The sequence below is a fragment of the Notolepis coatsorum genome, assembly GCF_963971535.1.
Source record: "Notolepis coatsorum genome assembly, chromosome: 10".
NCBI lineage: Eukaryota > Metazoa > Chordata > Actinopteri > Aulopiformes > Paralepididae > Notolepis > Notolepis coatsorum.
This window is the reverse complement of record NC_140174.1, coordinates 9,999,798-10,016,189: the sequence shown is the minus strand read 5'-3', so window position 1 is coordinate 10,016,189 and position 16,392 is coordinate 9,999,798. Positions and strand designations below refer to the sequence as shown.

Below are 16,392 nucleotides of genomic sequence, written 5' to 3'. Positions count from 1 at the left end.
TTAACACATTCGGCGCCAGACCCGGAATATCCCGGGTTAACTCGCCATGCGTTGGGCGGCGTGTATACTTTCCGCAACGCAGTTGTGTTTCCGCGTTCCCGTTTTGCGCTCTGATTGGCCGAGCGCGCGCATGCGCATGAGCCGCGACAAGCCCTTCAGCCAGGCAGGAATACTCGGCTCCGCTTAACGCAATTTATACAAATGGAAGTATTGATTTTGCCGTAACGAATCATTAAAAAAATATACCGTTAACTGGAATATGTTGTTTCTTTACACATATGTTGGATTATGTAATTGGTTTGTCATGACAAACCAATAAAAAATCGCGAATTAACCGGTGGCTACAACAACACACAGTAACACATGCAGAACCACAGAGCCATCATAGCCGGCCGGCAGAAATATCACTCTACACAACGATCATCGCCCACCCCGGTCAGGGGAAATGCTGCATATACGTATTTAAAAACTGTTTTTATTAATGGGAAATAATTCCACTACTTCTCCAATTTATACTTTAGATGTTTAAGCATAGCAATGCTCTTTTAAGATCTAAGTTAATGTTCTCTTCCATTTACTTGTTTTTTTCTTTTTCATCCGCTCTCTCTGATTTATTGAGGCTCTCTCTTCAGTTCAATACCTTCATATTATTCATGGGTTACTATAAATTACACAAGTTCATATAAAATGTAAGTGATTAGGGCATGACAATTGAAGCTTATTTTTGGTCTTTATTTTTAGTTTATCTCATTTACATTTTTATTTATTTATTTTTTACGGGAAAGTGGCCAAGCCACAGTCGACATTCTACTTATGGTAGAATTTAGAGTGTTAGATCCTATGGTATACATAGGAATGTTAAGGATAATTGGATCATTCTGGGATATCCGGTGGTGCAAGGGAGGGAGTCATACGCAAAGGTTGTGTTCATGGAACACAATCCTGTACGACTCTCGGTGGGAGGGAAGGGTAGGGGATTTTTATTTGTATATATGTTTTTAAGCTCGGCTCTCAACGGGACCTCACTAGTGGGATGTATATCTATTATTGCCTCGCACTCTAGAAGCATTACCAAAAATTACAATGCAACATGTATAGACTATGGCTAGTTTGAATATAATGATATGGAACACCGGGGGAATAAATAACCAACTCAAACGCAAAAGCGTGCTCACACTGATGAAAAAAGAACATGTGGACATTGCTCTGCTAAGCGACACGCACATTCTAGGGAAAGACAGATAAATTAGCGGACAACATATACCATAATATCAGTCACTCCTCTATTGGTACGAGAACTCGGGGTGTAGCAATAGTCGTTAAACGTAAGTTGAATATTGTACTAAAGGGAGTATGGTCTGATGTAGAAGGTCGGATAACTATAGCTAAGATTGAACATAAGAACAGGAAAATAGCATTGATAGCGGTATACGCCCCAAATTTGTACGAAGAAGATTTCTTCACTACATTAACCAATGCAATGTTAGACATTCCCGATTACTCATTTATAATAGGAGCGGATTTTAATGCCATCTGGAACCCAAGGATGGACAAATCTTACCTCGCCTTTTCCAGCGAACAAAAGAATTCATCGAAGGCATTAAAGGATTGGTCAAAGATTACAGGTGTAAATGACTTATGGCGGTTACTTAATCCCACGACCCGAAAGTACTCTTGTCGATCTGCGAGACCTAATACACTATCCAGAATAGATTATGTCTTTGCATCACAGAGACTATTTGATAATTATGAAGTGGAAATGATACCCAACGCACTATCAGATCACTGTTATTTACTCCTTAAAGGTACATTTGGTATACTATCCTCCCGAGCCCCAAGATGGCGATTTAACTCGTTGCTGCTTAATAACAAGGAATACATTACACAACTCAAAGAAGCTCTTATAGTATTCCAACGGGAGAATGCAAACTCGGTGCAAGACCCCAGAATAATATGGATGTCGGTAAAGGGAATGATCAAAGACTTCACGGATAGCTTTTCCTCCAAAATGCGCAAGAATCAAAGCACAAAACTGGATGAGCTGGAAACGCTTTACTCAACGTTATTTAATTCTCTGAAATACAACAACTCAACTCGACTAGAAAATCAAGTTAACGTACTAAAAATAGAGATCAATGCCATATACAGACAACAATCGGAAATACAAATACGCAGCACAAGACAACAGCAGTACTCCCATGGTTCCAAACCCAGCCACCTATTAGCCATGCGATTAAGAATTAATGCAACATTTGCAGATATAACTACCATTAGAGCACAACAAGTACTTGTAACAGATCCTGTAAAAATAAACGATACATTCAAAGTATTCTACTCCGACTTATATAAATCAGAAATGACCTTCGATCAAAACAAAATAGACACATTTCTTAATCAAATTACTCTCCCTAAACTTTCAGAGGATGACGCTAAACAGTTAGAAACACCGATCACACTAGAGGAACTCAAGAAGGCCATAACCGCAATGAAAAGTGGTAAGGCTCCTGGAAGAGACGGTTTCCCATCAGAAATGTACCTTTCTTGTTGGGACATAATTGGCCCCTTATTACTAAATATGATCTTATACTCAGTCAAGGAGGGGAACTTCCATAAAAATGACAATATTGCACTCATAACAGTCCTCCTTAAAAAAGACAAGGACCCCAACGAGTGCGGTAGTTATAGACCTTTAAGCCTCCTCGGAACAGATATCAAACTGTACTCTAAGGTATTAGCCATCAGATTACAAAAGCATATGACGTCTTTAGTTCACCCGGACCAAACTGGCTTCATAGGAGGCCGCCTGATCACTGAGAACATAAGACGTATACTGCACGTACTTGATGCCGACAAGGAGGGCACCATACCTAAGGCGATGCTGTCCCTGGATGCTATGAAGGCCTTTGACAGGCTGGAATGGTCTTATCTGTGGGCAGTGCTAGAAAGGATGGGGTTAGGGAAAGGATTCATCGATATGATTAAAGTATTATACAAAGACCCATCGGCCATGATTACAACAGGCACAATCATCTCCCAGATATTTCCGGTATCACGCTCTGCCAGACAGGGTTGTCCTCTTAGTCCCGGACTGTTCAATCTATCATTAGAGCCTTTAGCACAATATATAAGACAATCCCAATCCATAGAACCAATCGTAATCAAGGGCACACAACAAAAAATTTGTTTATATGCGGACGATGTAATATTGTTCATGCAAAACCCCAACACCACATTGCCTCATCTGCTCAAGTTGATTGAGGACTTTGGTGATTTATCGGGATTTAAGATAAATTGGCCGAAGTCGGCTTTCCTTCCACTTAACACCCCTGCAAAAAAAGATACAACCCTCCCAGGACAGATACCGATGGTAAAACATTTCAGATGCTTGGGAGTGGAAATATTCCCTACCATAAGACAAACGGTGAAGCACAACTACACAAAAATCCAAAACAAAATCAAAGACGACCTTGATAGATGGGCAAAACTTAAAAACACAGTACAAGCACGGATATCAATAGTTAAGATGGATGTACTACCTAAAATCAACTTCTTCAGTTCAATGCTACCGTTACCCCCTCCAGAGGGTTACTGGAAAAGATTACACTCCTCCACATACAAATTTATTTGGAATAACAAACCACCACGTATAAAAAGATCCACCGCACAGAGAAATAAAGCAGATGGTGGCATGGCATTTCCAGATTTTTTCCTATATTTTAAGGCGTACACATTAAGTCCATTGACAACATGGTTTGACTCCCAAGCATTAGCATCCTGGAGAAAAATAGAAGAAAACATAGTAGCCCCACATAGACTGAAGGACATAGCATACACTAAACTACCAATCAAGCACTGTGAACGAAAATTTGGCCCCATAATTACTCATGCGATCCGGATATGGCGTGAATCAAAAAAAAAAATCCTAACCCACAAAAATGGCACAATCATACTCCCTTATTCAATAACAATGCACTCTTAATTGGAAAACGACCTATAAGATTCCCTATATGGGAAGAGCAAGGCATACACTCATTAGGGGATGTTTTTAACAAACAGGGTTTTTGTAGTGATAAAGAAATACGCAAAAAATGTAATCTCACCAAGTCCACATGGCTTTTTCACAAACAGTTAGAGCTATGTTTGAAGTCTCACGGTGTTCCATTAGACAGACCAATTGAACACCACAGATACCACAAATTCTTCTACGCAAGAGAGACATCGAGAGGTTTTGTTTCAGAATTTTATCATCAATTACTAACGTCCTCGTATGAAACCCTCCAACTTGACTCTGTCTGGAGGAGGGATATACCAGACCTGGAAAATGACTTTGATTGGCAAGGAGCCTGGGCAAATGTCCGACTTACATCAAGGAACCCAGATCATCAACAAATCAATCTTAACTATATTCACAGGACATACTTGACTCCTATAAGACTGTGCCGAATGGGGCTTAAACAAGATTCCAAATGCACCCAATGTGCAAATGGGGACGAAGGGACATTTATGCACATGTATTGGGACTGCTCACCAGTTAAGGCATTCTGGAAAGATGTGACCCAACAAATATCAAAACTCGTATCTTGGAATATACCTGTACACCCCTCGGTATTATTATTGAATGATGTTTTTGAGTTTGCAGTGAATCCACAGCTAAAGAGATTGGTTTTATCGGGTATCACAGTAGCCAAAAAGCTGATCGCATCACGCTGGTTTCAACCGGAAAAAATGTGCCGTAAAGTTTGGTTTCTTACATATCTCGATGTAATTTACCATGAAATATCTACAGCAAGAATTCTGGGTCTCAATGAATCCAAAATGTCAATGTGGTTAGAAGTGGTGGAGAGAATAAAAGCTAGCTTATAATGGTAGTGTCTGGTTAGGTGCGAGGGATAGTGGAGGTACTTCTCAAGGTGGGGTCCGGGAGGGGGGGGTTCGAGCTGAGCATATGTGTGTAGTTTTTTTTTAGATAACAGGTATTAGGGGTATATCTTATATAAGACAACTAACTAAAATGTGATCTCATTGGATGTGCCCTGACAATTAATGCTTGTATATCTTATCGTGTGTTGTCATGTTTGTTTATATGTTTGTTTAAAAAAATAATAAGAAAATAAAATACAAAAAAAAAAAAACACACAGTAACTACATGCATCATTGTTTACAATGAACGGTGGGGCTAATCGAAAGGACTGTGCGCCCCAGTCATAAATGCGCTTCTGTGCGTCTTGGGCCTGTTGCATATGTTCTCTTACCACTGGCCAGAGCGCCTTCATCCTGTCTCATCACCTGCACGTGCTCTATGAGAGACCGGTGGGGCGACGGCTGTTCCTCCCAAATCTCCTTTGCGATGTCCAGGAGACCCCGCGGCTTACGGGCGTAGAGCAGCTCAAACGGCGAGAAGCCAGTGGAAGCCTGTGGGACCTCACGCACAGAACATCAGAAAGGGCAACAACTGATCCCAATTCTTCCCATCCTTCTCCATCACCTTTCTTAGCATGCTTTTCAGTGTTTTGTTAAAACGTTCGCACAGCCCATCAGTCTGTGGATGGTATATGGAGGTTCGCAGCTGTTCCACTTTCATTAGTTTGCACATTTCCTTTAAGGCCCGCGACATAAAGCACGAGCCCTGATCAGTGAGAATGGAATCGGCAATTCCCACCCGACTAAACAAATGAAATAGCTCCCGTGCCACAATTTTGGCCGTCACCGTACGTAACGGGATGGCTTCGGGGTAACGCGTTGCATAGTCTATGATTACCAGTATACTGGTGGCCTCGGGATGATTTGACTAGTGGGCCAACAACGTCAAGGGCAATTCTTGAGAACGGGGTCTCAATGATGGGCAATGGGATCAGAGGATTTTTGTAGTGTACCTTTGGTGCTGCACGTTGACACTCTGGGCAGCTCCTGCAGTAGTCCTCTACCGCTCTCTTCATGCCCGGCCAATGGAAACACTCCTTTATGCGGTCCATGGTTTTGTCCACGCCCAGGTGCGCTCCGAGGATATGCGAATGCGCTAGCTGGAGTACTGTGGGAATGAAGAATTTCGGCACCAGCAATAGTTCTTTAACCTCATCATTCTTTTTTACGACTTGATACAGCAGTTGTCTTTTTATTGCAAAGTGAGGATATGACAGGTTACTCACCCCCTCCACTGGATTTCCATCCACGGTTTTGACATTCGCACAGGCCTGCGTTAGGTTTGGGTCCTCCAGCTGGGCCGTTCCGAACTGACCCGCCAGGTCCCTCCCCACCTCGTCCGCCTGGGGGAACTCCGCAAAGGGGTCTTCGTCGCCGCTATCCGTCTCGGGGCCCGCTTGGGGCTCCGGCGCGTCTTCACCCACATCCGATTCAGTCTCACTCCCCGTTACGTTCAGGGCACACGCCTTCAGCTGACGTACTCCTTTCCTCTTCCTCGGTTTACCTGTGGAGGATGGGGTGCGTGGGGAGATGCCGGCTGAGCACAGCTGACGATACAGGGGGCAGTCTCGTCCAATCGGCAGCGCTACCGGCAGGTTAGGTATCACGCCGGCATCGAGCAGACCCCCTTGGTGGTTGTCAGGGTGATGTGGGATACAATTTTGTGTCTCCGTGAACACAGGACACGGACACTTGCGGAGCCTCTGCATCGCAGTGTGCCAAATGGGGCTGAACCAGCGATATGACACTACCCGAGTCCAGGAGCGCTACCGCGTCTTTGTCGTTGACGCACACGGGTAAAAGTGTCGCTGACGTTTCCTTATGGGCCCAACAGGCTGCGCCATAATTGCATGTTTTACCGCGGGGATCTGAAGCTGCCGCCGATGGCTTGGACACATCCCGGTCTGGACAGTTCCACGAGAGATGCCCTGGCTCGCCACAGTCATAGCAGTGTCTTTGGTCCTGGTCAAACAGCGGCCTTCTTTGGGGTAGTTCGGGATCACCTGCGTTCCCTACCCGGCCCCTTGGGCTGGGCTCGTCGGGACCCCTCCTCGTTCTTAGTCGCTCTGGCTTTTCCCCTCGCCCCCCTTTGAGTAACTCCCGCGTTACTTGGTGGGCCTCCGCAATGTTCACTTAGCTGCTCCACGGAGCGGGGGTCCGCCTGACTCGCCTGTTTCTTCGTGTCATAAGGGAGGGCTCTAATAAAGCGGTCCATAACAATACGTTCCAAGACAGGGGGACCTGCGGGGTCGGTCATTAGCCAGGCTCGGCTTACGCGGACTAAGTCGTGCATCTGGGAGCGCGGGGAGGCCTGTGCGTCATACACCCAGTCATGAAAACCCTGGGCACGGGACTGCAGACTATGGCCGTACCGGGCCAAAATCTCCTGCTTTAGCCGGGTGTAGTTCTCGGCTTGCTCCGTTGGCAGGTCCTGGTAGGCCTTTTGTGCATTACCCGACAGGAAGGCGGCCAGCAGTCCCCCCCAGTTATCCTCTGGCCAGCCCTCCCGGTTGGCGGTGCGCTCAAACGCTAGGAGATAGGCTTCTATATCCTCCTGCTCCGTCAGCTTGGGGATGAAGCGCCCAGGGTTAGGCCGCGTCCCTGTGAGCCCTTCGTCCTGCCTGTGAGAGGCCATCCGCTGGAGCTCCGCTTGGATCATCCCCGTCTGTTTCCTCTCTTCATGTAGGGCCTCCTCATGCCGGGCCTGTTGTTCCAGGTTCGCCTGTACGAGCTGCTGCACCAGCGCGTCCATGCTTCTTTTAGTTATTATATATATATATTTTTTTATATATATATATTTTTTTTAATCTTTTATTTCTATAAAGTCTATCGTCGTTTATTCTGCACCCCTTATTGCCAGTAGACTGTGCCCGCATTCTCCACCACTGTGGCAACTCCAGGTGTAGGGGTGGCAGAATAAACAACACACACACAGGTTGCAGTTCCCAAAATCATACTCTTTATTTTCTACTAAATAATAATCGCTTTCTGGCATTAATCTGTTGGCCGGGCGGCGTCTCCGCTCTGTGGCCTGTCGCCTTGCGCTGCTACGGGAGAGAGAGAGGGGGGCTCCTCGGCTCCAATAAGTCCCCCCTCCTCAACAGGCGCACCGTGCCGTGATTCGATAATCACTCCTGATGATCCTCTAGCGACAGGTGCGTCCGGAAGTGGACGCCCAAATATGGGCAGCGCCCAGCCATTGGGTCGCTACGTAATGTCCTTCAATCACCAAGCCCAGGGGTGGCTTGGGGTTGCCACAATGGTCTTAACTCATTCCGGGCCAACCACGGGTATAGTCGGGGTAACTCGCCATCGCTTCCGTGCCAATCATGAGTATAGTTGGGTTTTAATCGTTATTTCTTTTATTAGCGATATCCATTCATTTTCATCCATCCAACCTGATGTTATCGTTAGGAATGGGTCTGAGCTCGCAAAAGGGCAAATACCACTGCCTATCGTCTCCCGGATGGTATTGCACATGATTGGATTGGCTGGGACTGCATCAAAAAAATAAGTCGGGTCCAGGTTTGACTTCTCGTGCATGCAGCTGGATACTATTGCATTGAGTCCCCCCACTGGGAGCATCGTGGATCATTGTGTTTTGGACTATAACGTTGGATCAATGGACGCGATCGATATTTGGAATGGCGATCAGGAATTTGATTAATCTTTTTGCATGACATCAGATGTGAGGTAAGGCCTTTATGTTACGGATCTTGGGGTAATCGGATGTTCCTATCACCACCATCGGAGCGTGTGTGTGTGTGTGAGGTTTGCACCGACAAAAGTACGGAGAAGCGATTTTTTTAGACCCCGCTTCTCTTCGTACATGAGGACACATACTATCGATAATCCAGCTTTTATTTGTAAACTATTCATAAATCAGCCGAAAAATGACAACGTGTTTTGTGTATTCCACTAAAGGGCTATTTGTGTGTCTTTCTCTGGAATTACTAGAAATCTCAAACTATACTCGTATTCAAAACGGTATAAAACGGAAATGTACAGATGAAAAAACAATCCGTTTTGTACATGTTGACTGGAAGCAACTCATTGACGATCACTGTTATTTAGATCTATTGCTATTATATTTTATATGTTTTATGCACTCTCAAATAAGTCCTATTCTCCATTGGATATTGCATTGGCACGGAAGGGCCATCAGCAGAGGGAGCTGTTGGCCCGGAATAAGTTAAAAGCAGATGTGAAATCAAAAAGTCAAAACAGGTAGACCATTTCCTTTGACAAGCAAAAAGTGTAAAACACTTACAAATCTTCTCATGTACTCTACATCACATCCAGATAGAAACAATGGGTGCTTCCTGAATTTATGGTTTCATGACAAATGTGTAAAGTTGCCTACAGAGGGCGGGTCAACTTACCCACTGGCCCAGTCTCACTAAGTTAAGACGGTGAAGGTTTTTACAATTTGGTATTTGTTTGGACAAGTTGTCCAAGTTTAAAATGTCTGGGGTTTTGCATGTAGATTTAGGAAATTAACATGACCATGTACCTTGAACATGTTCTTGAAACACAAAATGTACTTATATTGATGTTGGCCAGTTTTCAATAACCGCCCTTGGAGTAGATTCACTTTTAAATCGCATCAACAACTAAATTTTTGAACATGAGAAATACAAACTGGACGAATGCAAAACACACAATCTGAACTCTTCATTGGTGTACTTCTCTCTTCTCTAGGTACAATTGCTGCATTGCTCCCCAACAACAAGCAGAGATATGAATGAGTCAAGGCCTCACTGTGACCAGTGTGGAAAGTGCTTTATCAATAAGTCCACTTTTCTAATACACCAGCGCAGTCATACAGGAGAGAAGCCTTACTACTGTGACCAATGTGGAGCACGCTTCAGTACCTCATCAGTCTTAAAGAGACACCAACGCATTCATACAGGAGAGAAGCCTTATAACTGTGACCAGTGTGAGAAGAGCTTCAGTCAAATTGGAACCTTAAAGACACACCAGCGCATTCATACAGGAGAGAAGCCCTACCAGTGTGACCAGTGTGAGAAGAGCTTCAGTCAATATTACAGCTTAAAGAGTCACCAGCGTATCCATGCAGGAGAGAAGCCCTATAACTGTGACCAGTGTGAGAAGAGCTTCACTGAGTCTGGATACTTAAAGAAACACAAGCGTATTCATACAGGAGAGAAGCCCTACCACTGTGACCAGTGTGAGAAGAGTTTCAGCAGATATGACAGCTTAGAGAGACACCAGCACATTCATACAGGAGAGAAGCCCTACCACTGTGACCAGTGTGAGATGATTTTCAGCCAATATTACAGCTTAAAGAGTCACCAGCGCAATCATACAGGAGAGAAGCCCTATAACTGTGACCAGTGTGAGAAGAGCTTCAGTGACTCTGGATACTTAAAGAAACACAAGCGTATTCATACAGGAGAGAAGCCCTACCACTGTGACCAGTGTGAGAAGAGTTTCAGCAGATATGACAGCTTAAAGAGACACCAGCGCATTCATACAGGAGAGTAGCCCTATAACTGTGACCAGTGTGAGAAGAGCTTCAGTAGATATGACCACTTGACCTCTTTAGCCCGAGCGGACCACCGGTGGACCGCAAATGACATCACGTCACAAATCAATCTCTCCAGACTGTGACATTAAGTTGCGTTTTTGTTCTTTCAAATGTATCCAAGAGTAAAGACCCTAACCATGTCACAACAACAGCAGTCATAGTGTATATTTTCAGCAATACGTTTGTTTACCAATAGGTTAAAGTGTTATTAGTGAGATTTTAGTTTATGGAATGTCTATGGAATTGCCGCAATTTTTTATTAGCGGCTCGTCGCCAGTTGTAGTCATATGAGAGGGCATCCAGCGAGGAGAGTCACCAGTGCATTCATACAGGAGAGAAGCCCTAACTGTGACCAAACAAAGTTGACAAGTGCTGTACAAGTCCCACAACAAATATTTACTAAGGCTCTCAATTTTAAACATCAGTTTGCACGTACCCATAACACGTGTTAGTAGTCCGCCCCCTGAATGCCCAGCACGACAATTGAATGAATTCTTGAATGAATTCTTTTTTATTAGCGATCTGAATTCATATTTCGTCAACGAGTCTACCGTTGGGAAACCAGCCCCATCAGGCGCTCAGATGTGAAAAAAGCGCCCCCTATCGTCTCCCAGATGGTAATGCACCCTTTTGGAATGGACTCAATGAAAATGGATGAGAAAAAAAAACTCCAGAATCCACATTTTACTTCTCACGCATGTACCCCGAGCCGCTCTGAGTCATTGTGGACCATCAGAACAGCGTGTAATATGTCTTTACAGTACGTAGCATTGGATCAATAAAAGGATCGATTTTTGGAATGGCGATCAGGAATTGGAATAATCTTTTTGGATACCATCTGATCTCAGGTAAGGAATCTATTTTACCAGTCTTAGGATAATCAGACCTGTTTTCACGGAGATATAAGCTTTTCCCCTATGTGTGATATGGCTGTTTGGCTGTGCGAGCGATCAGGAACTAAGAGAATCGATTTTCAGCTCGCGGCACCAGCGTGCATACATACACATATACTATCGATAATCTAGCGTTTATTTGAAAACGATTCATAAATAGGCCGAAAAATGACCGTTCTAGAATATTCCAGTACAGGGCGTTTATCACGGAATCTTTTTATTTTCCTTGAAAATGAGGGCTTTTCAAAATGCTATAAAACGTAAATGAACCGATAAAAAAACAATCCGCTTTGACAATGTTGACTGGAAAATGAGTCATTGATAAGCGACGGGCAGATTAGACACATAGCCATAATTTAAAACATAGATTAGGCGATATTAACGCTAACATTGAAGTGGTTGATGGGCATTCAAGGGGGTAAAAAGGAAAACACGGCCGGCTCTGAAAGTGTTAAGGGATGTAATAGTGTTTGTCAATTCAAAAAGAATTATATAAAAAAAAGAATCTGTATGAAAGTCAAATGTGATCTGAATAGTGAGATCTTTTCTTTTTTTCTTTCTTTTATTCTTTATTCTTTTATTATTATTATTATTATTATTATTATTATTATACAAAAATATCTTGTTTAAACTGTGGATTGTTTGTTTCTTGTATATGCTATAAATTATTATTTTGTGTAAATTAGGTTGTACGCCGACCATCAAGTAAATACTTGTTTAGTTTAGGAATAAGGGGCAGGTAACTATAAGATTTATTCTTCTTCCTGCTCCTTTTGTCCATGGTATGATATTTATGATTATGTATGAAGAACTCTGATTGTATTGATTCCATGTGGCAAATAAAACTCTGAATCTGAATATTAAAATATTTAATCTGATTAATCACATGATTGTCCATAGTTAATTGTGATTAATCACATTAATCGCATATCTTTTATCTGTTCTAAATCTACCTTAAATGGATATTTTTCAAGTTGTAATACTCTTATCAACATGAGTCAACAAATGCTTCCTTTATGCAGCCATTTAACACAAAAGTATCACCCTCATGCATTGCAAATTTGCATGATCACAAAATAACTTAAAAGAAAATAATAATTTAAAACAATGAATAAAGTGTGCATGAAATAATAGGGGAAAGAAAAGGTTAGGAACACACACACTCTCCCAGCTCTCTTTCTCTCTTGCCCCTTCCTCATCTCTCTAACCTCTCTCTATCTCTCTCTCTCACACACACTTTGAGTATGAAATAAACATAGTATAAATGAGTATCAATAATACACCTGAGTGAAGTCTAGTAAGCCTATTTTTTTAACGTTAATCTTGCATTAAAATAATTATGCGTTAACTTTGACAGCCTTAATATTTACATAAAATAAAAAGATAAAAAGCACACGATAAAACATATACAATATGTCACATAAAAAGGGCAGGTCACTCAAACTGTATGAAAGCCAAAGAAAATGTGTTTTGAGGCGTGATTTAAACTCCTGCTGAGTGGGGGCCTGCCTAACATGCAGAGGCAGCTCGTTCCAGAGCTCTGGGGCTGTCACTGCAAAAGCACGGACCAAGCTTCAGCCTGGACTTAGGAACAGCCAGTCAGGAGGAGCTGATCAGAGGACCTGTGGACCAGCCAGGAGGAGCTGATCAGAGGACCTGTGGACCAGCCAGGAGGAGCTGATCAGAGGACCAGCCAGGAGGAGCTGATCAGAGGACCTGAGGACCAGCCAGGAGGAGCTGATCAGAGGACCTGTGGACCAGCCAGGAGGAGCTGATCAGAGGACCAGCCAGGAGGAGCTGATCAGAGGACCTGTGGACCAGCCAGGAGGAGCTGATCAGAGGACCTGAGGACCAGCCAGGAGGAGCTGATCAGAGGACCAGCCAGGAGGAGCTGATCAGAGGACCTGAGGACCAGCCAGGAGGAGCTGATCAGAGGACCAGCCAGGAGGAGCTGATCGGAGGACCAGCCAGGAGGAGCTGATCTGAGGACCAGCCAGGAGGAGCTGATCAGAGGACCAGCCAGGAGGAGGAGCTGATCAGAGGACCTGAGGACCAGCCAGGAGGAGCTGATCGGAGGACCAGCCAGGAGGAGCTGATCAGAGGACCTGAGCACCAGCCAGGAGGAGCTGATCAGAGGACCTGAGGACCAGCCAGGAGGAGCTGATCAGAGGACCAGAGGACCAGCCAGGAGGAGCTGATCAGAGGACCTGAGGACCAGCCAGGAGGAGCTGATCAGAGGACCTGAGGACCAGCCAGGAGGAGCTGATCAAAGGACCTGAGCACCAGCCAGGAGGAGCTGATCAGAGGACCTGAGGACCAGCCAGGAGGAGCTGATCGGAGGAACCTTGCATGAAATTCTAAATACCTGCACAGGAAAGCTCTTAGAGCACTTGCAGGGGCATTAGTTCTCTGTCATTTCAACTATGCTTGCTTGTCCTGGTATGACAGTGCCCCCAGCAACGTGAAAAATAGACTTCAAACTACCCAGAAGAAGCTAGTTAGGATAGTCCTGCAGCTCCCCACTCGTACACATTTTGACCAGCCCCACTTCAACAGCCTAGGGTGGCTCAGGGTGGACAAAAGAGTAGCAATGATACAATTATGCCTAGTCTATAGGATTTATAAAGGGGAGGTGCCAAGTTACCTATACAATTATTTCCAATATGTCAAAAATAATCACAGCCATGAAACCAGAGGCAGAGACACATAGTCCCTTTTAGATTTAAACTTATTTCGTACGGCCAGCAGATCTTCCTTTATTCAGCTTGAGTTCTGTGGAACAGCCTGCCCAGCAGCATTAAACAGGCTCCTATGTTAACTGGTTTCAAAAAGTCGGTATAGGAAGTAGAGGGTAGCATATTTATTATTCTTTTATCTTATATATATATATGCATATTGTCTCTTAATTTTTTATGATGATGTATGTCCTGTCTCTTAATACCAGGGACCATGATGGAAATAAGTGCTTGTATTTTATTATGTTTTTATCCCTTGGATGATGTCTCTAATCCACAATTCAATCAATACTAGTATTCATGAAATAATTAGTAATTAATAGGTAATGTTTTTATGGCAGTCTTTATTGCGTAGTGTCTTTATTGTGTCCAGGCTCTGTTAATCCCACCAAATTAAATTCCATTTTGCATATATGGGATGGAAAATGATTAACTTTTTTAGTTTTCTGTCTTGAATAAAAATCAACGTTTAATCACAAAAACTGGCATTTAAGGGGTTCAAATCCTGTAAAGGAATGTACTGTACTATACTGTATGATCAGCACTGATAGGTGTAATACTGTATGATCAGCAGCACTGATAGGTGTAGTTAAATATTCATTTTAATACTGTATTATCAGCACTGATGGGTGTACAATACCTGCTTGTTCATATATAAATATTAATTTTAATAAGGTATGATCAGCACTGATGGGTGTTGTTAGATATAGATTGTAATACTGTGATCAGCACTGATGCAAAGATGTACCAGACCTACCTGTTAAAGGAACATGTTTATACACCTGCAATGTCAAAGCTTTGAAAGAAGATGTACAGTATGAGGGTTTATATTAAAATATGACCGGTTTGTAGTTGAGGGCAGCTGTAAAAGAGTGGTAGGTGACATGAAATCCGCATGTAACTGTGACCCGTTTCTCTTTGCGAACGACTCCGCTCTCCTAGTTTCCCACACAGAAAAAGCACAAGGAGAACAGATGCTCAGCAGTGAACTCCAGAATGTCAGTACATGGCTATGTAACAGAGTTGATAGTGAACTCCAGAATGTCAGTACATGGCTATGTAACAGAGTTGATAGTGAACTCCAGAATGAGTTCATGGCTATGTAACAGAGTTGATAGTGAACTCCAGAATGTCAGTACATGGCTATGTAACAGAGTTTATAGTGAACTCCAGAATGTCAGCCATGGCTATGTAACAGAGTTGATAGTGAACTCCAGAATGTCAGTACATGGCTATGTAACAGAGTTGATAGTGAACTCCAGAATGTCAGTACATGGCTATGTAACAGAGTTGATAGTGAACTCAAGAATGTCAGTACATGGCTATGTAACAGAGTTGATAGTGAACTCCAGAATGTCAGTACATGGCTATGTAACAGAGTTGATAGTGAACTCCAGAATGTCAGTACATGGCTATGTAACAGAGTTGATAGTGAACTCCAGAATGTCAGTACATGGATATGTAACAGAGTTGATAGTGAACTCCAGAATGTCAGTACATGGCTATGTAACAGAGTTGATAGTGAACTCCAGAATGTCAGTACATGGCTATGTAACAGAGTTGATAGTGAACTCCAGAATGTCAGTACATGGCTATGTAACAGAGTTGATAGTGAACTCCAGAATGTCAGTACATGGCTATGTAACAGAGTTGATAGTGAACTCCAGAATGTCAGTACATGGCTATGTAACAGAGTTGATAGTGAACTCCAGAATGTCAGTACATGGCTATGTAACAGAGTTGATAGTGATTCCACTTGCCAAGGTAACTAAGAACCAATAGAATAGCGTTTACGTTGGTCTATGGATTTCTATTGGTTGGTGGGCGTTTCCTTGTGAGCTACTACGCCAAGTGTCCACGTTAGAGTGGTATCATCACATGAGGAATGAGCCCGTGGTAGGTTCACACACTCTCAGAATTGAGAACATGTTATTCCTTTTTTTTTGTATCTACTTTTTCTCCCCATTTTTCTATTTTTCTCCCATCCCAATTTCGTATTATCCAATTCTACCCTCCCCTGTCTCGAACGTTGTTACACCATGCCTCCCACTGGTCGGCTGCAATGTGGACGAAGCCTTGCATCACGTGTCCCCTCCGGTACACGAGGAGGCAGCCGTCGCATCTTTTCACCTGCACAGCGCCAACTCTCAGTGGCGAGGAGTAACGCGTGGGAGGCTCACGCTGCCCCCGATACTTCCTGATTCTGCTGTACAGGCACACCAACCGACCTGTAGGAGTCGCTGTCCACAACGTCCGATCCCCACGCCCTAATACTGCCAATTGTATTAGTATG

At 43.6% G+C, this 16,392-nt stretch overlaps 1 protein-coding gene across 1 annotated transcript in view; it reads left to right on the top strand.

Moving 5' to 3' along the window:
• LOC311236039 (uncharacterized protein) overlaps positions 1-12,170 on the top strand; it is a 31,863-nt gene extending 19,693 nt beyond the window's left edge. The window contains exon 5 of the mRNA XM_084323623.1: positions 9,622-12,170. Within this exon, the coding sequence (XP_084179749.1) occupies positions 9,622-10,428 (807 nt within the window). The 3' untranslated portion in view covers positions 10,429-12,170. The remainder of the gene's footprint in view (positions 1-9,621) is intronic.
• Positions 12,171-16,392: the final 4,222 nt, after the last annotated feature.